Source organism: Malaclemys terrapin, chromosome 13 (assembly GCF_027887155.1).
Source record: "Malaclemys terrapin pileata isolate rMalTer1 chromosome 13, rMalTer1.hap1, whole genome shotgun sequence".
NCBI lineage: Eukaryota > Metazoa > Chordata > Testudines > Emydidae > Malaclemys > Malaclemys terrapin.
In genome coordinates, this window is record NC_071517.1 from 223,492 (window position 1) to 246,914 (window position 23,423).

At 46.1% G+C, this 23,423-nt stretch overlaps 1 protein-coding gene across 1 annotated transcript in view; it reads left to right on the plus strand.

Annotated features, from left to right (window-relative positions):
* The window catches only part of CCDC57 (coiled-coil domain containing 57), a 121,694-nt gene extending 98,545 nt beyond the window's left edge, over positions 1–23,149 (plus strand). Inside the window, exons 18-19 of the mRNA XM_054047535.1 lie at positions 16,964–17,198; positions 22,872–23,149. Coding sequence (XP_053903510.1) covers positions 16,964–17,187 — 224 coding nt within the window. The 3' untranslated portion in view covers positions 17,188–17,198; positions 22,872–23,149. The remainder of the gene's footprint in view (positions 1–16,963; positions 17,199–22,871) is intronic.
* Positions 23,150–23,423: the final 274 nt, after the last annotated feature.

Below are 23,423 nucleotides of genomic sequence, written 5' to 3' on the forward strand. Positions count from 1 at the left end.
ATATATCAGGTTCTTAGCAGTATTGGTGAGTTTGCTGGCTTGAAAGTCCCTCTGGTACACATCCACAGCTTGGATGGGTCATTCAGTCCTTTGTTCAGAGCTTCAGTTTGCAGCAAAGTTCCTCCAGAAGTAAGAAGTGGGATTGAAGACAAAATGGAGAAGATGCAGCTGCCTTTTATAGATTTTTGCCATGCGGCTTGTGCTTCCTTTGTTTCAAACAGAACCTGCCCAACACATGGCTTGGAAGCCTTAGAGTTCTGTCGATAGGCATGCCCTGCATGCCTTGCTGAGTCATAAGGTGTATTCCTTGCCTTCTCTCAATGGATCGGTTGTAAATCTGATGGTCCTTAATGGGCTATCAAGCAGGTTAGGCAGTGCTGAAACTGTCTGGGGGTGTCACCCAGAAGCACAGCACAAGTTTTGAAATACAGAAAATACATACATATCTATAACCCGTAATACAAAGGTGATACAAACATATAAACAAGATTATCATATTTGGCAAATTATAGCATTTTCACAGATATCTTACATGGTATATCTGGCATAACTCATTGCCATTTTACCATATTGGTATTCATAATATCCTAAAGTGTCCCCCAGATTCTATACAGCGTCACATTGATAAATTGGAGAGGGTTCAGAGAAGAGCCACAAGAATGATTAAAGAAAGGACTGGAAAATATGCCTTTGTAGATACAGACTCAGTCACAGTCTGTTTAGCTTAACATAGGGAAGGTTACAGAATAACTTGATCAGGTTTATAAGTTCTTAAACGGGAAAAAATATTTGATAATGGGATCTTCAGTCTAGCAGACAAAGGCATAACATTCAGTGGCTGGAAGTTGAAGTTAGACAACATTCAGACTTGAAATAAAGCATAGATATTTAACAGTGAGGATAATTAAGCATTGGTACCACTTACCCTGGGTTGTGGGGGCATCCCCATCATTGTCCATTTTAAAATCAAGGTTGAATGTTTTTCTAAAAGATTCTGTTCTTCAAATAGGAATTATTTGGGGAAAGATCTGTGGCCTGTGCTATACAGGAGGTAAGACTAAGAGATAAGTGGTCCCTTCTGGCCTTGGAATCTATAAAAGCCATCTTTGATTGTCAGTAATATTGAATCTTCATTCATATACAATTCTGTACGTCTGAAGCCTGGGGGCCTTTAATTAGTTTAGATTTATTTGGGTATTAAGGTGTCTGAATAATATGAAGTTGCATGGACTCAAATTCAACTCACTGCTAGTATATGAGTGCATGGTGGTGGGTTTTTTTTCGGGGGGGGTGGTGGGGGAGAGTTGTTTTTGCTGGCTAGAAAATCATTGTTTCTTTCGTTTTGTGTAAGATGAGAGAGCCTAAGCAACACTTCTTGACCTGAAGCTGAGAATAAGTTGTGAAAACAGAGTATTTTGAAAAGCCTAGAATTTCAAATAAAATAGTATGTTATATTAAAAGTGGTTTTTTGGGGGAAGGGGGGTTTGAAGGAAGACAAGTAAGACATGCTAAATGCAAAGGGTAAGGTACATAATTTATGTATGGTTTGTGTAAGAGGTTCCTGGCTGTGGCTGTCAACCCTGTCTGGCCACTCTCTGTACTGCTTGAAGGTCCCTGAGCTAAAACACACTCAGAACTTGTTTTTACACCTGGGAGAAGAAGTGGCCATTGACTTTGGGCTAAAGGAATACCAGGAAATCAAATTAATTAATCACCCAAAGAAACAAATATGGCAGCTGAGGATCTCTAAAATGCGGGAAGTCTGTTACCCTAAACTGGCAGCTGGGGGAGGGCCTGAATGGAATAGGAGCAGCTAAGTTTGGCATTTGGTTTGAGAATGCATCGTGTGTTAAAGAGCAAAAGAACTGGAGATGCTTGGAACTTAAATAACTTTTCTGTTGCAATATTTGAACTTAGATATAGAAAACTAAAGAGCCACTTTACCACAGCCCCTTTCTTGCTGTTATTGGCTCAGCTGTCTGGCCAGAAATTCTACACTTTATGGGTCAGATGTTATCTCTTACTGTCTCATACTAGACAGAATTTCAACAGCTTTGACTTCAGACTGTTGGACTTTTAAGAGCTATCCATGTAGGTAAAATGCCAGCTACGGCAGGGATGTTGTGTAAAACTTTAACCAAGAGAGATTTCTACTTCTTTCTGGCTCTAGACAGAAGAGGACTCACTATTTCTGATCTATGTAAAGTAAAACTTTTCATCTTCAAAGTGCTTTACAAATATTAACTAATTGGCCCTGGTTATGCTTTCTACACTTAAAAATTTTTCCAACCTGAACTGCAGTTATTCCTGGTGGCAAGTGATTCAATGTTTCTGCAGCAGTGGTGGCAGTTCTAAACGTACATACAGGGCCAACGTTTCGGCAGCATAAAAAGCCTCCTTTTTGAAGATTCAGCTTGCATATACAAAATGTCTACCCAGAATTCAACTACAGGCTAGAGTGACCAAATGTCCTGATTTTATAGGGACAGTCCAGATATTTGGGGCTTTTTCTTACATAGGTGCCTATTACCCCCCACCCTCTGTCCCAATTTTTCACACTTGCTATCTGGTCACCCTGCTGCAGGCACAAATCTCAGAATGTGGGTGTGTATCAAAGAGGCATGGCCTTGGAGATTGACAGTGAGGGAGGGCCAGATGCCCCCTGGTGGGGAGAACCAGGAAGGCCATGCTCACCACGCTGGAAGCAGAGGGGTGGGACAGGAACAGAAAGTATAAAAAGCGGGCCCTGTACTTGCTCAGTTGCGAGGCAGCTGCCAAAGGAGATGGACACATTGTCCCCCCTCTTCAGGCCAAGAGGCCTGTGCTTGTCTGTCTACCACAAGAGCCAGGATGACAGATTGTACCTGGGTGCCTAACCCTTGGCCGGAGCTCCCTAGACTGTTTGCTGGGTGCTTGCCCCTGCCTGAGGCCTGGAACCCAAGACAGTGTTTGGTACCCTGCCCGGTCTGAGGGCCTAGGTTTTCAAGACTATACCTGACTATAACCTGCCTGAGGGTTGGGCTTTAAACTGTTTGGCGCACTCCCCCTGCCTGAGGGCTTGGGCCCCTGAACAACTCACTGCTCTACCCTGCTGGAGGGATCGAGCACTGAGGCCTGGTCTACACTAGGAGGTTATGTCGAATTTAGCAGCGTAAAATCGAATTAACTCTGCACCCGTCCACACAACAAAGCTATTTAGTTCGACATAGAGGTCTCTTAAATTCGACTTCTGTACGCCTCCGCAACGAGGGGAGTAGCGCTAAATTCGACATGGCCATGTCGAATTAGGGTAGGTGTGGATGGAAAAAGACGCTAATAGCTCTGGGAGCTATCCCACAGTGCACCACTTTGTTGACGCTCTGGACAGCAGTCCGAGCTTGGATGCTCTGACCAGCCACACAGGAAAATCCCCGGGAAAATTTGAATTCCTTTTCCTCTCTGGGCAGTTTGAATCTCATTTCCTGTTTGGACATCATGGCGAGCTCAGCAGCACTGGCAACGATGCAGAGCTCTCCAGCAGAGATGGCCATGCAATTCCAGAATAGAAAGAGGGCCCCAGCATGGACTGATAGGGAAGTCTTGGATCTGATCGCTGTGTGGGGTGATGAGTCCCTGCTTTTGGAGCTGCGATCGAAAAGACAGAATGCAAAGATCTACGAGAAGATCTCAAAAACCATGACAGAGAGAGGATACAGCCGGGATGCAACGCAGTGCCGCGTGAAAATCAAGGAGCTGAGACAAGGGTACCAGAAGACCAAAGAGGCAAACGGACATTCCGGATCCCAGCCCCAGACATGCCGTTTCTACGAGGCACTGCATTCCATCCTAGGTGCGGCCGCCACCACTACCCCACCACTGACCGTGGACTCTGAGGATGGGATATTGTCGACGGCCGCTTCCTCGGATGGGGAAGATGAGGAAGGAGATGAGGAGGACGAGGCAGTCGACAGCGCTTACAACGCTGATTTCCCAAACAGCCAGGATCTCTTCATCACCCTCACAGAGACCCAGAATCAGGAGAAGGATCAGTCGGTAAGTGTTTTAAACATGTAAAAATTTATTTTGAACAGAACATTAATATTAACATTTGGTTTTTCATGATTACTTTGCCCTAGGCGCTTAATGATTTAGTCCTTGGCAGTGCAACTACTGCAAAACAATCTAACAATGTCCGGTTTATCATGATTGGTTTGCCCTAGGCGCTCAACTGTTTAGTCCTTGCCAGTGCAGCTACAGTAAAATTCGGTCTATATGTCCGGGGATAGAGCTGAAATCCTCATGGGACATCTCCATGAAGCTCTCCTGGAGGTAATCGGAAAGCCTTTGCATGAGGTTCCTTGGGAGAGCGGCCTTGTTGTGTTCTCCATAGTAAGAAACGTTTCCGCGCCAGGCTAGCAGCAAGTACTCCGGGATCATTGCCTTGCAGAGCATGGTGGCATACGGCCCTGGTCTTTGCAGGCTTTCACGAAGCATGCGTTCTCTGTCGGTATCTGAAATCCTCATCAGAGTGATTTCGCTCATGGTGACCTGCTTTGAATTAGGGGAATGTTAGTATTGGGACTACTTGCCTGTTCCTTTACAGAACTGTAAACGGCAGTTTACAGCCATGCGGTGGAGGCGGGAGAGGGGCAGCATACAGGAATCTTTCCTGGGGACAGCCGCGAGGGGGTGGGACAGGGGCAGAGTTCATGCTTGCCAGATTGCTGGCAGCAGGAACTGGCCAACGCTAGGAGCATTGCTTTGAACGTGAAAGGAGGGCAGTGCTATTATTAAAATTTTAAGCAGCCACAAGTCTACAGCTTACCATGTCAGCCTGCTACCCAGATTCCGCTGTCCTGCCCCGCTTGTCTGATCTGCACTGCAAGACCCCAGGCACTGAATGCGAAGGCCGAAAATTTGACCTTGTCCTGAGTGCGCATGTAATAGGTGCTGTGCATGGTCTTGTTCACAGAGAAAGACTATGTTCTTTGTTCACAAAAAAATTGATCTTTCTGAGGAATTCACTCCCTTTTTCCCATCCCACAGCTGTGACTGTCTCCGGACCTACCCTGGCATCACACTCCCAGAGGCTGTCACAGATTAGGCGTAGAAAGAAAAGGACACGGGACGACATGTTCTCAGAACTTATGGGCTGCTCCCGAGCCGAGGCAACCCAGCAGACCCAGTGGAGGGAGAACATGTCACAATACCAGCGAGCACACAGCGAACGGGAGGAGAGGTGGCGGCAGGAAGACCAGCAGGCGACTCAAACACTGCTTGGACTAATGAGGGAGCAAACGGACACGCTCCGGTGCCTTGTGGATGTTCTGCAGGACCGGAGGCAGGAGGACAGAGCCCCGCTGCAGTCTATCTGTAACCACCCTCCCCCGCCACAAAGTTCCATCCCCCCCTCACCCAAAGTACCAAGAAGGAGGGGCGGCAGAGTCCGTGAAAACTGTCACTCCATTCCTGCAGACTGCTCACGTAGCAGAAGGCTGTCATTCCCCAAAATTTGATAAGTCCTTTCCTTCCCGCCTCACTCAAGTCCCCATCCCAGTTTCATCCCCTAACTGTGTAGTTGCTAATAAAAAATACGTTTCTGTTAATTACTGTTTCCATCATGTTTTTTTAGAGGAGAGTCTGTTTGAAGGGGGGGAAGGGGGTTGGTAATTGGACAGGACAGTCACCTTTACCAGGGTACAGACACGGGGGCAGGTTCAGCAGCAGGTCACACACACCTTGCAGTCACTAGGCACCCTGGTGAGTCTGGGAGGTGGTTTTCATTTTCTGTGTGGGGTGGGGCTATGTGACTTTGTGGTGGGGGAGGGCGGTTAGAGATCTTATGCAGCGGTCCTTATCCTGGATCACAGAGCCACGCAGCAGGGGATCGGTAACCATCCTCCCCCTGCCACAAAGTCACATAGCCCCCACACACAGAGTCCCGAACAGGAGGGGTGGCAGGCTCCGTTGAAACAACCAGTCCACCAGTGTGGACCACTCTAGAAGCAGGAGCCTGTCATTCCTCGAGTTTAGAAGCATCCGTTGCATCACTACACTACACCCGCTCCCCACCACAGTCTGCATCCCAGTTTCAACACTTTACTGTGAAAACAGTAATAAAGAAAACGGTGTTCATTAACAAATTTCCAGTGATTTTATTTTTAAACGTATGTTGGAAGGGGGGGAACTGGGTGAACGGGGTATGAAACTGGAGAGGATAGTGAACATTCACTGGGTAAAGAAACGGGGGCAGGTTCAGCTTCTCTGTAAACAAACCTAATAGTCACAGGTTACCCTGCTCACTCAGGAACCTAGCTTTCAAAGCCTCCCGGATGCACAGCACGTCCCGGTGGACTCTTCTAATCGCACGGCTGTCTGGCTGGGCGTGATCAGCAGCCAGGCGATTTGCCTCAACCTTCCACCCCGCCATAAAGGTCTCCCCCTTGCTCTCACAGAGATTGTGGAGCACACAGCAAGCTGCAATAACAATGGGGATATTGGTTTCGCTGAGATCAGAGCGAGTCAGTAAGCTTCTCCATCTCCCCTTGAGATGTCCAAAAGCACACTCCACCACCATTCTGCACTTGCTCAGACGGTAGTTGAAGAGTTCTTTTTCACTGTCCAGGGCGCCTGTATAGGGCTTCATGAGCCAGGGCATTAGCGGGTAGGCTGGGTCCCCAAGGATCACTATAGGCATCTCCACATCCCCAACAGTTATTTTGTGGTCCGGGAAGTAAATACCTTCCAGCAGCCGTCTAAACAGACCAGAGTTCCTGAAAACACGAGCATCATGAACCTTGCCCGGCCATCTGACATTGATGTTTGTAAAACGTCTCCTATGGTCCACCAGTGCTTGCAGCACCATTGAAAAGTAGCCCTTTTGGTTAATGTACTGGCTGGCCTGGTGGTCCGGTCCCAGGATAGGGATGTGAGTTCCATCTATAGCCCCACCACAGTTTGGGAATCCCATCGCAGCAAAGCCATCTATGATGACCTCCACGTTTCCCAGGGTCACTACCTTTGACAGCAGTACCTCAACGATTGCGTTGGCTACTTGCATCACAACAACTCCCATGGTAGATTTGCCCACGCCAAAGTGGTTCGCGACTGACCGGTAGCTGTCTGGCGTTGCAAGCTTCCAGAGGGCTATGGCCACTCGCTTCTGGACAGTCAGGTCTGCTCACATCCGTGTGTCCTTGCGCTTCAGGGCAGGGGACAGCAACTCACAAAGTTCCAGGAAAGTTCCCTTCCGCATGCAAAAGTTTCGCAGCCACTGTGATTCATCCCAGACCTGCAGCACTATGCGGTCCCACCAGTCCGTGCTTGTTTCCCGTGCCCAGAATCGCTGTTCCACAGCATCAACATGACCCATTGCCACCATGATGTCCATGGCACGGGGTCCCGTGCTTTGTGACAGGTCTGTGCCACTCTCAAACTTCATGTCCTCACCGCGCTGCCGTTGCCTCCTCGCCCGATTTCTCAGCATCTGCCTCTGGAAAAGGTGGATGATAAGGTGCGAGGTGTTGACAATGGCCATAACTGCAGCGATGGTCGCAGCGGGCTCCATGCTCGCAGTGCTGTGGCGTCCGCGCTGTCGCTCACCAGAAAAGTGCACGAACTGATTGCCCGCCGGCGCTTTCAGGGAGGGAGGGCGGGAGTGACGGTTGGATGATGACAGTTACCCAAAACCACCCTTGACACATTTTTTTCTCCAGCAGGCATTGGGGGCGCGACCCAGAATTCCAATGGGCAGCGGGGCCTGCGGGAACTGTGGGATAGCTGCCCACAGTGCACCGCTTCTAATGTCGACGCTTGCCCTGTTAGTGTGGACTCACACAGTCGAATTACTGTCCTTAGTGTGGATACACACGTTCGACTTTGTAATATCGATTCCACATATTCGATTTAAGTAAAATCAAACTACTCTCGTAGTGTAGACATACCCTGAGACTGCTAACTTCCCCATTATCTTAGACTGGCCTTACAGGGGTATGACAGCAAAGAGGTGTGGCCTCCCTTGGAAAGTGACAGCGCGGGAGGGCCACACACGCCTACAGGGTACAAATCAGATGTAGGGTAAAACTTTCAAAAGAACCTAAGTGACTTGGGAACTTAAGAATCATTTTCAAAAGTGATTTAGGCACTTGGCCAAAGTCCCATTGACTTTCAATGAGACTCAGGCTCTTAAGAGTCTAAGTCACTTTTGAAATTGGGCCTTAAACTCCTAAGTCACTTTGGGGCTTTTGAAAGTTTTACATATACTCAGATTTATACCTGCTAAAAGAGAAACCAGGCCCAGCCTTTCTGAAAATTTACCACACATAGCATATCTTCCTGATGGTTGTATCAAACGCCTTTCAGAGCTATGTACAGTACCAAGCAGACTCTGACATATGGAGCTTTTCCTGCCCTTACTCCACTGCCCTCTTGTAAATATTTTTGCTTTAAATAGCATATATCAATTAATGCAGACACTTTGTGTTCAAAACCCAATTTTGGGAATGGGCATATAGGATTTTAAGACTGGAGGCATTCAGATTAGTCCATCCCCTGCACGAAGGCAGGGCAAAGTATACCTAGACCATCCCTATTAGGTGCTTGTGCAACCTGTTCTTAAAAATCTCCAATGATGGGGATTCCACAGCCTCCCTGGGTAACGTGTTCAAGTTCTTAACTATCCTTATAGTTTAAAAGTTTTTCCTAATATCTAATCAAAATCTCCCTTACTGCAACCTAACCTGATTACACATGTCCTACCCTCAGTGGACAAGGAAATCAACTGATCATTGTCCTCTTTATAACAGCCCTTAACATATGACTGTTCTCAGGTCTCCCCTTAGTCTGTTTTTCTCAAGATTAAATATACCCAAGTCTTTCAATGTTTCCTCATGGGTAATGTTTTCTAGATGTTTTATTTTTATTGCTCTCCTCTGGACTCTCTCTAATATGTACACATCTTTCTTAAAGTGTGGTGCCCCAAACTGGACACAGGACTTCAGCTGAGGCCTCACCAGTGCTGAACAGAGCAGAATTACCGCCTGTGTCTTACATACAACACCTCTGTCAATACATTCCAGAACTATATTAGCATTTTTTGCAATTACTTCATTCTGTATACTAATTTCATCTAGACCACATTTCCCTACTTTACTTATGAGAATGTCATGTGGGGCTGTGTCAAAAGCCTTACTAAAATCAAGATATATCACATCTACTGCTTCCCCCATCCACTAGGTCAGTAATCCTGTCAAAGAAGGAAATTAGGTTGGTCTGGCATGATCTGTTCTTGACAAATCTATGTTGGCAGTTACTTATCTCCCTATCATCTACTTGGTGCTTACAAATGGATTGTTTTAATCATTTGTTCCAGTGTCTTTCCAATGTCAAAGTTAGGCTAACTGGTCTATAAATCCCCAGGTCCTCTTTTTTTCCTCCCATTTGTAAAGATAGATAATATGTTTGCCCTTCTCCAGTCTTCTGAGGCCTCACCCTCACTGTCCTCCATGGGTTCTTGAACATAACTGCTAATGGTTCTGAAATGTTCAGCTAGATCCTTAAATACTCTAGAATCATAGGGTTAGATGAGACTTCAAAGAAGGGACTTGCCAAGATGGAAGATTTGTTGTGTTTAAACCATCCAAGACAGATGGCTATCCAGCCTCTCTTTTGAAAACATCCATTGAAGGAGCTTCCATAACCTCCTAAGGCAGTCTGTTCCATTGTCCCAGTGTTCTCACAGTTAGGAAGTTTTTCCTGAGATTTAATCTAAATCTCCTATGCTGTAGTTTGAACCCGTTGCCTCTTGTCCTGATCTCTGCAAAAGAGAACAACTTTTCTCCATCTTTTTTTATGGCAGCCTTTCAAATCTCTGAAGACAATTTATTATATTCCTCCTTACTCTCCTCTTTTCTGAACTAAACATAGCCAGTTCCTTCAGCCTTTGTTCATATGGCTTGCATTCCATCCCTTTGATCATCTTTGTCACTTGCCTCTGGATCCTTTCTATACACTGGTGATCAAAACTGGACATAGTACTCCAGGTGAGGCCTAACCAGCGCCGAATAGAGCGGTACTGTCACCATCCGAGACCTGCATGCTATGCCTCTGTTAATGCAACCTACAATTGCATTTTTTTTTTTTGCAACAGTATCGCATTGCTGACTCATGTTGAGGTTATGATCCACCACAACTTCCAGGTCCTTCTCAGCAATGCTGCTGCCAAGCCAGTTTTCCCCCATTCTGTATTTGTGCATTTGTTTCATCAGGCTCTGATGACTTATATAACGTATCTAAGGCTTTGTCTACACTGGAAACTGAACAACAAAACTTTTGTCGTTCAGAGGTGTGAAACCCCTCTCCCCCGAATGACAAAAGTTTTGCTGACCAAAAGCACCAGTGTGAACAGTGCTTTGTCGGCAGGAGAGCTCTCCTGCCAACAAACCTACTGCTGCTTGTTGGGGTTGGAACTTTTTTGTCGGTAGGAGAGTTCTCTCCTGCTGACGAACAGCAGCTACACTGCGCGCCTTTTAGCGGCATGGCTGTAGCGGCACAGCTGTGTCGCTAAAAGGTGCGTAGTGTAGACATAGCGTAAGTATTCTTTAAGCTCTTCTTTCCCTATTTTGGCCTGAGTTCCTTCCCCTTTGTTGTTAATATTAATTGTGTTAAGCATTGCTGTTCTTTATATTAATGGACAAAAAAGAAGTTAAAATGTACTTTTCTTTCATGACACAGCCTCCACACAGGGCGCGGCAGGGGAGGGCGCGGGGGGGAGGGCGGCCAGAGCCCCGGGGGGAGGGCGGCGAGCCCCGGCCGGGGCTCCGCTCTCCCCGGCGGCCGGGGGAAGGGCGCCGGACGGGGAGGGCGGCCGGAGCCCTGGGAGGAGGGCGGAGTGCCCGGCCAGGGCTCCGCTCTCCCCGGCGGCCAGAGCGCCGGGGGGAGGGCGGCGAGTCCCGGTCGGAGCTCCGCTCTCCCCGGCGGCCAGAGCGCCGGGGGGAGGGCGGAGTGCCCGGCCGGGGCTCCGCTCTCCCTGGCGGCCAGAGTGCCGGGGGGACAGTGGAGTGCCCGGCCGGGGCTCCGCTCTCCCCGGCGGCCAGAGCGCCGGGGGGGAGGGCAGCGAGTCCCGGTCGGGGCTCCGCTCTCCCCGGCGGCCAGAGCCGGAGCGCCACACTGCGCCGCCCCCTCCAGGTGCCGCCCCAAACACAAGCTTGGTGGGCTGGTGCCTGGAGTCGGCCCTGCCTCCACAGAAACCCAGTGTAAATATTATATGTCTAACTATGTGGCCACAGAAGCATTTTTGAGAGTAGTTGGCCATTAAAGGGTGTGTGCACATATACCAAGTGGCCTACATTTCATACACTAGTGTAGAAATACTCCATGCCCTCTAGCAGTTTCTCTATCCACCTAGTGGAACAGTCAGAGAACCAACTTCTTTCTCCTGCATGTTTCTTTGCATAAAATAGTTGTAAATAGTTTGAAAGGAGTTTGATTTTTTTTCCTAGTTCTCATCAATTTTTTGTTGGTTTTCTGTTATCTCAGGCCTTGCCCAAGATAATGGACCTGTGTAGGAAAACAGGGTTTAAGGAGTGTTCTCCTTGCCCCACTATGTTTCCCCTTTCATCTGGGCATGAAAAGTACCTTTTAGTTCTAATTTCTCAGGCATTTAGCATAGGGCTGTGATGCCTGCAAGGCCTTGCCCAAGATGACCATAAAACTCCTCTCTGGAACCTGCTCCTGCAAGAGACTAGTAGCACGAGTCTGGGCAGGGCCAGCTCCAGGCACCAGCTTGTCAAGCAGGTGCTTGGGACGGCCACTCCGGAGAGGGGCGGCACGTCCAACTATTCGGCGGCAATTCGGCGGACAGTCCCTCTCTCCGGCTCGGAGTGAAGGACCTTTCGCCGAATTGCCGCCGCAGATCACGATCACAGGGGTGGGGGGGAGGGTTGTTTTTGTTTTTTGTTTTGGTTTTTTTTGGCTGCTTGGGGCGGCCAAAACCCTGGAGACAGCCCTGAGTCTGGGTGACCTTCTCCTAAAGTGTTCACCCCATGTACAAACAGTGTGGCTGCTGAGCCTCCATCAGTTCCAAAACCTGATCCAAAATCCCAGTCCTATTGCAAACACTTCTCGAACCATCGAAGGAAGTTCTTCCAACTAAAGATCAGAGTTCTTCAGAGGAAGCTGAAGAAAACACCTTTTACAATTCCAGGAGTTCCAAGAGGCCATATAGTTCAGCAAAATGGTGTTCCCACAGAGATCTGTTGTCTCATCCAGGTGGACCCCATTGCAGTCTGCTTCTGTGGATCATAGGATTCCCAAGAAAAACAATGCCTCTTCTGATCCAAGCAGGTTGGATCAGTTATCCTTTACCCATCAGATCTGTTTGTCCAAAGTACTAGGAGTCAACATTCTTTGAAGGCAATGGGAGAGGGGATGCTGAATGACTTGGAACTGTCGGTGCTGATGAACCCTGCCTACTCCCCCTTTGCATCCATTGGACTGGTTCCTCCAAAATCTCCTCTGAAACAGTTATCCCCTCAGCATTGTGCATATGAACCCTTAGTGCTGAAAGAAGTTTGTTTCAAGGCTAGACTGGTGCCATCATCTGATCTGTGGAGCCCATGGAACTGAGCTCAGTATTGTGGCCTTGGATCCAAGATAAGTAGGTCAATCCCATTCTGCTGCAAATCCTGATGAGGAGGAACCTAGTTCAATCAAAGAAAAATAGTTGGAGCTTTATGTCCCCTTGTACACCTCCCAGAGTTTAAAACTTATCTAGGTTTTCTTCATGTAGATACTATACCGCTTGGGACTACTTCTTCAAGTGTTGTCCCGGTGGGTGCTCCACTTCAGGTGTCGGTGTGTCCCGGTGCTGTTGATCAGAGATTTATAGTAGCAGTGTCCACATGGGTCATGCTTGCGCAGGAGGCATCTTGTGGTCGTTGGTGCCGCATGTAGCACATGCACAACCCAAGCCCTTCAGTTCCTTCTCAACTGTCCTCGGTTAAAGATGCAGCGCTGGGGCAGTGTTAGCACTCTTCCCTAAAACCGTTAGAAAAATATTTTAAATAGCTAGTTAGTTAGATAGAAAGTGATAGTTAGTGTTAGTTTTATTCTAAAAATAATTTTGGTTTTATTTCTTTAGCTACCTCCCCACAGGGGACAGTTAACCGTTAAGATGTCTGGCTCCCCAGGCTTCAAACACTGCAGCTCCTGCTACAAAGGAGTCCGTTTCAGACAGACTCTCATTGTGTGTACGGTGTCTGGGTGAGGCGCATAGCCCCCAAAAATGTGCCCACTGCAACAATTTGAAAGTGAGAGCCTGACATGAGCGGGATCTTAGGCTAAAAATTATTTTAATGGAGAAATCCCTACAACCCAACTCGGACAAGCAGACTGCCTCTCCGGGCACTCCTCCAACTGAAAAAGGAGATGTACCCTCTAAAAGACCAAAAAAAGAGGGCTCAGACTTCTCCTCAGAGAGTACCGCAAAAACAACGGCGGTCTCCTGCCAGGTCGCTACCCCCAATGCTGACATATGCTCAGCTGAGCACCTACGACGCTCCAGTGACCTCCGGCACCACCGAGGTCCAAATGAAGGAGACGGAGTTTAGGCACAGACAAAGACATGTCTCCTCCATGGCACCGAATTCACCCTTAAGGGACTCTGCACCAAGTTTCTCATCAGACACCATGCCTCCACCCCCGGTACCAACAATGCAGTCAGCACCAGTGGAGAAAACCAAGTTGGCACCGACCACACTGACCAAACAGTCACAGCATTGGTCGGCACTGATGCCAGCAAGAGTGGAACCGACGGTCCAGACATCAGCACCGACACAGTCTCTGCTGCACCAGAGAGACTTGATGATATCGTCGGCACCGCACTCCCTGATACTCACTACTGAGGGCTCCCCTACAGGCTCTAGAGGAGATCTTGATATTGCACATTTTTCTAGCAAAGATGATGATGAGATGCAGGAACAAAGCACCTTCTCACCACACCATTTCTCACCGAAAGCACATCAACCATCTTAGAGTCATATGGGGTCAAGATATCTCCAGACGGCTCAACCATGGTGCAGACCACCATGGATGTAGACCCCAATGGCCTTTCCAATGCAATAGGCACATTGGGAACCCTGAGCATCTTACATAGACTATAAAAAGCGAATGACCCAGTGAGACAGTCCTAGGTGTGCCCTTCTTGTACTTCATCCCCTGATAAAGCTGTTTTGACTGCTCCCTTGTTTCCTCTAAGTGACATCAGTTGTTGATATTCCTTTAGTATCTTTGCCCAGAGAGTCTCACAAAAAATAGAAATCCTGGCTCTCCAGGTTTAAAAAAAAAAAAAATCAAACAAACCCACAACTCTTCCCTCTGCTGCTGACAGGTATAATAATACCATAGGTAATAACCTGAGTTGAAAGGGTGCAGTTCATTACAAGTGGTCACTCAAACCCTAAGTGTTTTACCAGGTGAGCACCGTCCATACACATACTTGTTTGCTACATATTAGAACAACCAGGGGCTAAAATTCTGCTTCAAAGTGTGCAAGGATATGCAGTGTGTATCATGTCTTTCTGATACATAGAGGGGAAAGTGCTCCTTTACACCTTTCCTCCATTTCCTTTCGTCCCCAGAGTTCTGAGGAGGATTCAACAGGTCTGAGCCTGTGCATGGCAGACCTAGTTCTTGGAACGTCTGTGCCCATGTAAAGATTATCCATTCAGTCTTTGTCCTTCTGAGTTAAGATCTGTCATCTCAGCCAAATGGCAGGATGGGGTATTTGGACCTCAAGTCATTTTACTTGACAGTGTAACTACTAGGTTTTTAGGTCAGGATGTCCTTAATGCTTGTCTCAGGAGAACAAGGCAGCCCTCCTAGACTCCATCCACCAGGAAATATTATGCTGTCATACAGAAAACTTGTTTAAAAGTTTTGCTCAAGGTAGAAGCCTTGCTTTGGTATCATCCCAGTTTTAGTTACCTTAGACTTTCTTCTATCTCTCTGGTGTGGTCAAAGATATTATTGACAACTGCAAAGGTTTATTTTAGTCTACTATGTCCCTGCAAAACAGACGCCTCTTGATGCAGTAATCTTTAAAGCAGCTCACAGATATGTACCCTCCCATCAAGAAATTACTCATCCTTTGGATTTGAGTTTGATGTTGAACAAGTTAATGGAAATGCTTTTTGAGCCCTTGGGATCTTTCTCCTTGTATCATCTCTTACTGAAGGAATCATTCCTGGTGGTGATTTCCTCCTCATCAGAGTTCCAGGTCCTGCTGGCCAATTCTATCCTTTTTCACAATGTTAAGCCAGTATTTAGGTCTCAACTCCAATAGCTAACCACAGTTGTGTCTTGAGTCTCATATCATATAAGTTAACGTCACTATATGTGCTTTTCCCAAAGACCCAGGGCCACGCTGGGGAGTGAGGTGGCACACGCCTAATGTCAAAACAGTTGTTAGACAGAACAGTGACTCTTGTTCACATACTGAATGGACTCCCCTCTATTACGCAGCCCAGAATTAAATAGGTTTAGGACATTGAGAGGAACTGAGGGTCAAATAGATAGGGCAAAGAATTTAAACCAATCAATCAATCGAGTGCAGGGCCCAATGGACATTTACATGTTCCCTAACTCTGACTATTGCTCAAAGCTGGTTACATAGCCAGGCATGCAACACCTACTGTGCGGCTCTATAAAGGCAATATAATCAATATTCAGTTTTCAGAATGGAGAGAAGTAAATAGTGGTGTCCCCCAGGGGTCTGTTCTGGGACCAGTCCTATTCAACATATTCATAAATGATCTGGAAAAAGGGGTAAACAGTGAGGTGGCAAAATTTGCAGAGGATACAAAATTACTAAAGCGAGTTAAGACCCAGACAAACTGTGAAGAGCTACAAAAGGATCTCTCAAAAACTGGGAGTCTGGGCAACAAAATGGCAGATGAAATTTAATGTTGACAAATGCAAAGTAATGCACATTGGAAAGCATAATTACAACTATACATATAAAATGATGGGGTCTAAATTAGCTGTTACCACTCAAGAAAGAGATCTTGGAGTCATTGTGGATAGTTCTCTGAAAACATCCACTCAATGTGCAGCGGCAGTCAAAAAAGCTAACAGAATGCTGGGAATAATTAAGAAAGGGATTGATAATAGGACAGAAAATATCATATTGCCTCTATATAAATCCATGGTATGCCCACATCTTGAATACTGTGTGCAGATGTGGTCGCCCCATCTCAAAAAAGATATATTGGAATTGGAATTGGAAAGGGTTCAGAAAAGGGCAACAGAAATGATTTGGGGTATGGAACAGCTTCCATATGAGAAGAGATTAATAAGACTGGGACTTTTCAGCTTGGAAAAGAGACGGCTAAGGGGAGATATGATTGAGGTCTATAAAATCATGACTGGTGTAAAGAAAGTAGATAAGGAAGTGTTGTTTACTACTTCTCATAACACAAGAACTAGAGGTCACCAAATGAAATTAATAGGCAGCAGGTTTAAAACAAATAAAAGGAAGCATTTCTTTACACAACACACCGTCAACCTGTGGAACTCCTTGCCAGAGGATGTTGTGATATCCAAGACCATAACAGGGTTCAAAAAAGAACTAGATACATTCATGGAGGATAGGTCCATTGATGGCTATTAGTCAGGATGGGCGGGAATGGTGTCCCTAGCTTCTATTTGCCAGAAGCTGGGAATGAGCGACAGAGGATGGATCGCTTGATGATTACTTATTCTGTTAATTCCCTCTGGGGCATCTGGCACTGGCCATTGTCGGAAGACAGGATACTGGGCTAGATGGACCTTTGGCCTGATCCAGCAGGGCCATTCTTATGTTCTTATGTTGTTCTATTCTGAGAACAAAAGGTACTGACAGTAAATAACTCCATTTTCCTCAACTCTTCAGTCTTACTCATAACTGCAAATGGAAGAACAAATACATTCTCTCCTTTCCTTTGTTCAGTAGAGTTCAAAGCTACCCACACAGCCAAGAAGTTTGAAGAGTCTCAGCAAAATATCGAAACTGGGGATCAAGAAAGAGCACCAGCTGCTGACTTGACAGTCAAAGGAACCAACATTGAAGTTCAACCAAAGTTAATAGCCAACAAATCATCTCGGAATCACCCCATAAAGTCAAAAATCTCCCACCAGATGCAAAAAATCCGGAACTACAATGTTAAACATTGATTTCTTTGACAGTAAGTTTAGCTCTGTACAAACTCTGAGTACAGGACTGCCCCTGCCCCGAAGAGCTTACAGTCTAAATAGACCAGACAGCCAGAGGCTGGGGGAAGGGATAGAACTCACTAGCAGAATGAACAAGGTGATGGCAGCAAATGTGGGGTTAGTTCCATAGTTTAATTTTTACTGTTTATTTGTTTACTCACTTATTTTGGATGGGTTTACTTAGGAGGGGATAAGCTAAATGGAAACAGAAGGGAAGTGGATAGGAGAAGAGGATAAGAGAGGCAAGGGTGAAGTTCAGGTGAAGGGACTGTTGGGGAGAGGAGGGAGAGGGTTGGACAGCCAATCAGCACGTAACTGAGAAAGTACAATCAAAAGTGTGGATGGGTCTCTGAATATCCAGAGGTCCTTGTTTTGGCACCTTTAGCCTCTTTGACTCCTCTCTGCACATCTCCAGGGCACAGGGAAAGGAGTGAGGCATCACTTGGGTACTAGTGCCCCCAAAGTGGGGTGTCTCCCCTACACAGTTCTGGGTTCAGGAAGGTGCTGAGGGAGGGATAGCCCCAGCTTATTGTTTGACCTTATTAAATGTCAGTTCATCCACCTGCTTTCTGGAGGTTAGATTCATAGATTCATAGATTCTAGGACTGGAAGGGACCTCGAGAGGTCATCGAGTCCAGTCCCCTGCCCGCATGGCAGGACCAAATACTGTCTAGACCATCCCTGATAGACATTTATCTAACCTACTCTTAAATATCTCCAGAGATGGAGATTCCACAACCTCCCTAGGCAATTTATTCCAGTGTTTAACCACCCTGACAGTTAGGAACTTTTTCCTAATGTCCAACCTAGACCTCCCTTGCTGCAGTTTAAACCCATTGCTTCTGGTTCTATCCTTAGAGGCTAAGGTGAACAAGTTTTCTCCCTCCTCCTTATGACACCCTTTTAAATACCTGAAAACTGCTATCATGTCCCCTCTCCGTCTTCTCTTTTCCAAACTAAACAAACCCAATTCTTTCAGCCTTCCTTCATAGGTCATGTTCTCAAGACCTTTAATCGTTCTTGTTGCTCTTCTCTGGACCCTTTCCAATTTCTCCACATCTTTTTTAAAATGCGGTGCCCAGAACTGGACACAATACTCCAGCTGAGGCCTAACCAGAGCAGAGTAGAGCGGAAGAATGACTTCTCGTGTCTTGCTCACAACACACCTGTTAATACATCCCAGAATCATGTTTGCTTTTTTTGCAACAGCATCACACTGTTGACTCATATTTAGCTTGTGGTCCACTATAACCCCTAGATCCCTTTCTGCTGTACTCCTTCCTAGACAGTCTCTTCCCATTCTGTATGTGTGAAACTGATTTTTCCTTCCTAAGTGGAGCACTTTGCATTTGTCTTTGTTAAACTTCATCCTGTTTACCTCAGCCCATTTCTCCAATTTGTCCAGATCATTTTGAATTATGACCCTGTCCTCCAAAGCAGTTGCAATCCCTCCCAGTTTGGTATCATCCGCAAACTTAATAAGCGTACTTTCTATGCCAATATCTAAGTCGTTGATGAAGATATTGAACAGCGCCGGTCCCAAAACAGACCCCTGCGGTACCCCACTCGTTATGCCTTTCCAGCAGGATTGGGAACCATTAATAACAACTCTCTGAGTACGGTTATCCAGCCAGTTATGCACCCACCTTATAGTAGCCCCATCTAAATTGTATTTGCCTAGTTTATCGATAAGAATATCATGTGAGACCGTATCAAATGCCTTACTAAAGTCTAGGTATACCACATCCACAGCTTCACCCTTATCCACAAGGCTCGTTATCCTATCAAAGAAAGCTATCAGATTGGTTTGACATGATTTGTTCTTCACAAATCCATGCTGGCTGTTCCCTATCACCTTACCACCTTCCAAGTGTTTGCAGATGATTTCCTTAATTACTTGCTCCATTATCTTCCCTGGCACAGAAGTTAAACTAACTGGTCTGTAGTTTCCTGGGTTGTTTTTATTTCCCTTTTTATAGATGGGCACTATATTTGCCCTTTTCCAGTCTTCTGGAATCTCTCCCGTCTCCCATGATTTTCCAAAGATAATAGCTAGAGGCTCAGATACCTCCTCTATTAGCTCCTTAAGTATTCTAGGATGCATTTCATCAGGCCCTGGTGACTTGCAGGCATTTAACTTTTCTAAGTGATTTTTAACTTGTTCTTTTTTTATTTTATCTGCTAAACCTATCCCCTTCCCATTAGCATTCACTATGTTAGGCATTCCTTCAGACTTCTCGGTGAAGACCGAAACAAAGAAGTCATTAAGCATCTCTGCCATTTCCAAGTTTCCTGTTACTGTTTCTCCCTCTTCACTAAGCAGTGGGCCTACCCTGTCTTTGGTCTTCCTCTTGCTTCTAATGTATTGATAAAAAGTCTTCTTGTTTCCCTTTATTCCCGTAGCTAGTTTGAGCTCATTTTGTGCCTTTGCCTTTCTAATCTTGCCCCTGCATTCCTGTGTTGTTTGCCTATATTCATCTTTTGTAATCTGTCCCAGTTTCCATTTTTTATATGACTCCTTTTTATTTTTTAGATCATGCAAGATCTCATGGTTAAGCCAAGGTGGTCTTTTGCCACATTTTCTATCTTTCCTAACCAGCGGAATAGCTTGCTTTTGGGCTCGTAATAGTGTCCCTTTGAAAAACTGCCAACTCTCCTCAGTTGTTTTTCCCCTCAGTCTTGATTTCCATGGGACCTTACCTATCAGCTCTCTGAACTTACCAAAATCTGCCTTCCTGAAATCCATTCTCTCTATTTTGCTGTTCTCCCTTCTACCCTTCCTTAGAATTGCAAACTCTATGATTTCATGATCACTTTCACCCAGACTGCTTTCTACTTTCAAATTCTCAACGAGTTCCTCCCTATTTGTTAAAATCAAGTCTAGAACAGCTTCCCCCCTAGTAGCTTTTTCAACCTTCTGAAATAAAAAGTTGTCTCCAATGCAGTCCAAGAATTTGTTGGATAGTCTGTGCCCCGCTGTGTTATTTTCCCAACATATATCCGGATAGTTGAAGTCCCCCATCACCACCAAATTTTGGGCTTTGGATGATTTTGTTAGTTGCTTAAAAAAAGCCTCATCCACCTCTTTCACCTGGTTAGGTGGCCTGTAGTAGACTCCTAGCATGACATCTCCCTTGTTTTTTACCCCTTTTAGCCTAACCCAGAGACTCTCAACACTTCCGTCTCCTATGTCCATCTCTACCTCAGTCCAAGTGTGTACATTTTTAATATATAAGGCAACACCTCCTCCCTTTTTCCCTTGTCTATCCTTCCTGAGCAAGCTGTACCCATCCACACCAACATTCCAATCATGTGTATTATCCCACCAAGTTTCAGTGATGCCAACAATGTCATAGTTGTATTTATTTATTAGCACTTCCAGTTCTTCCTGCTTATTGCCCATACTTCTCGCATTTGTATATAGGCATCTAAGATACTGGTTTGATCTTTCCTCCCAGTTTTGTCCTGACCCTCCTTTCTCTCTGACAATATAGCCCACACTCCCTCTCGTTTCCGACCCATCTCCCCGGTCTCCATGTTCCCCACTTACCTGTGGGCTTTGCTCACCTGTCCCCGTCGAACCTAGTTTAAAGCCCTCCTCACTAGGTTAGCCAGTCTTTGTCCAAATAGGGTCTTTCCTCTCCTCGAAAGGTGAACGCCATCTCTGCCTAGCAGTCCTTCCTCGAATAGCATCCCGTGGTCTAGGAAGCCAAAGCCCTCCTGGCGACACCATCTTCGCAGCCAGGCATTCACCTCCATGATGCATCTGTCTCTGCCCGGGCCCCTACCTTTGACAGGAAGAATTGAAGAGAATACCACCTGCGCTCCAAACTCCTTCACCCGTACTCCCAGAGCCCTGTAGTCACTCTTGATCCGCTCAGTGTCACACCGCGCAGTATCATTTGTGCCCACATGGATGAGTAGCATGGGGTAGTAGTCAGAGGGGTGGATAATCCTCGACAATGCCTCCATAACGTCTTGGATACGGGCTCCCGGCAGGCAGCATACCTCCCCAGATGAAATGTCAGGGCGACAGATGGGCGCCTCCGTCCCCCTCAGCAGAGAGTCTCCGACCACCACTACCCTACGTTTCCTATTCGCAGTGGTGGCAGCAGACCTCCCAGCCTTAGGAGTACGAGGCTTCTCCTCCTTTACTGTAGGGAGTGATTCCTTCTTTCCTGTAACAAGAAGAGCATAATGGTTACCTATTACCACGGCAGGAGGATTCGGAGCAGGGGTGGAGCACTGCCTGCTGCCAGAAGTAACCAGCTGCCAGTGTCCACCCTGAGCCATCTCCTCCTCCACCAGTGGTGTATCAGCAGTCCTGTGTACTGGGACAGCTACCTCAGCTGTCTCCACATGGACACTGTCGAGGAATTGCTCGTGGATTCGGATGCTCCTCAACCTAGCCACCTCCTCCTGTAGCTCTCCCACCTGCTGCCTGAGAGATTCCACCAGCAGGCACCTCTCACATTGGATGGTCCCCCCAGCCTGGATATCAGTAAATGGAAATTGCAAGTTACAGTCTCTGCAAAACCACACCAGGATCTGGGTAGAAGCATCCATGCTCAGGTGCTCTGTCTGGCTACAGGCACAGGTGGAGGAGACAGAAGCAGTGCTGGCACAGGTGTTGCGGGTCTTCCTAACCATCGTAAGCCTCCCTCTGTCACACTCCTGTCTGCAGCCCCCTGTCCGCTGAAAGGGTTGTTTAAGCAAGAAGTTTTGAATGTAGTTGGTTTATAAGTATTAAGGGGAATAAAGGGAAAACAGATAGAACCGGCAAGGGACCCTCGCCCCCTTCCTGCTCCCTTGCGAAACTCCCTGTTAGCAGCCCCTGTTCGCAAAAGCTCCCTGGTCGCTTGTAGTATAGTATAGATTCCCAGCTATTAAAGATTTAAACTCTTGTGTCTTTAGGCAGAGCTTGCAGTTTTTAGCAAAATTTTGTTGAGAAACACTGGAGTGTGGGTTAGACAGGGGAAAATGTATCTCTGTGGGCTGCCTTAGCATGCTATTTTCCTATGCTTACTAACACTGCACTCATTCTACATACTGTAACAATCAATTCTCTGTAGCTGATTAATATTAATTTTAAAGCCAGGGGTACAAAGAGATGGGCCTGATTCTGCACTACTTTGTACCTTCTGTAGGCATTTATGCGTGTGCAAAATGGGTGTAAAATGATACAAAAACAGAATTCTCCATTCACTTACACTGGTAGTATTGATTAGCACAGGTGTAAGTGATGTCACAAGTTTCAAGACTGTGAGAATCAGGCTCATTAATAATACTTCGAATCTTTCATTGGATGAACTAAAAGCATTGTACAAATGACTAAGCCTTACAACATGTTTCCAGCTGAAATTGCAGGAAAAAATTTGAGTTGTAATTTGACCAGCACACCACTGTACTTATGAAAAGTGTCATGACCTTTGAATGATCATGAGTTCTCAGGATCTCTGTTTTGTTTCGTTTTGAAAATGGCAAGATGGCACCTCCAGTAGCATTGCAGGAAGCTGGGGTATTGGTTTCGTGCTAAAGCCCTGACTCTCCAAACACTTATTCATGTGCTTAACTTTACTACTGGGAGTGGTCCTATTGAAAAGGACTACTCGTGGTAGTAAAATTAATAATGTGTGTGTTTGCAGGTTAAGAGCCTAAGATGGAAGAAAGACTTACTGAATCACCTGCACTTCTTCCTGCAACACATAGGTGTCCAAATTCTGTCTCTAGACAACCCTGCTCAGTTTGAGATCTGAAAGGAACACAGTACAAAGTTGTACAGCGTGGCTGTAGGCAGCTCAAGAATAACGTGAAAAAATTGTTCAATGTTCTGTTCAAAAATGTTTTGCTTTAACATATAGATAATACGAATGGTAATACAAATAATATGGTATTATAAATAATAAATAATAGTAATAAGTTGCATGCTTAGTAGCCATTATTTCATTGTGCTTTTATTATGTCAGTACTGGATCTGAGGCGTCCTCTGTGCCCTTTCCCAATTTATTTTGCTTGAAGGTCCCATCATCAGATTAAATATTTTTTACATTGTTCCTTCATGGACCAGAACAACATGATGCATTCCCCTCATCCAGAGCCTGCTGTGACTGCAGCTCAAAGCACAGTGGTTTCCAACAAGTAGAGAAATTTTGACCTCACATCATAGTTGCAGCCAACTGTTGCTATACAGTTTGCCT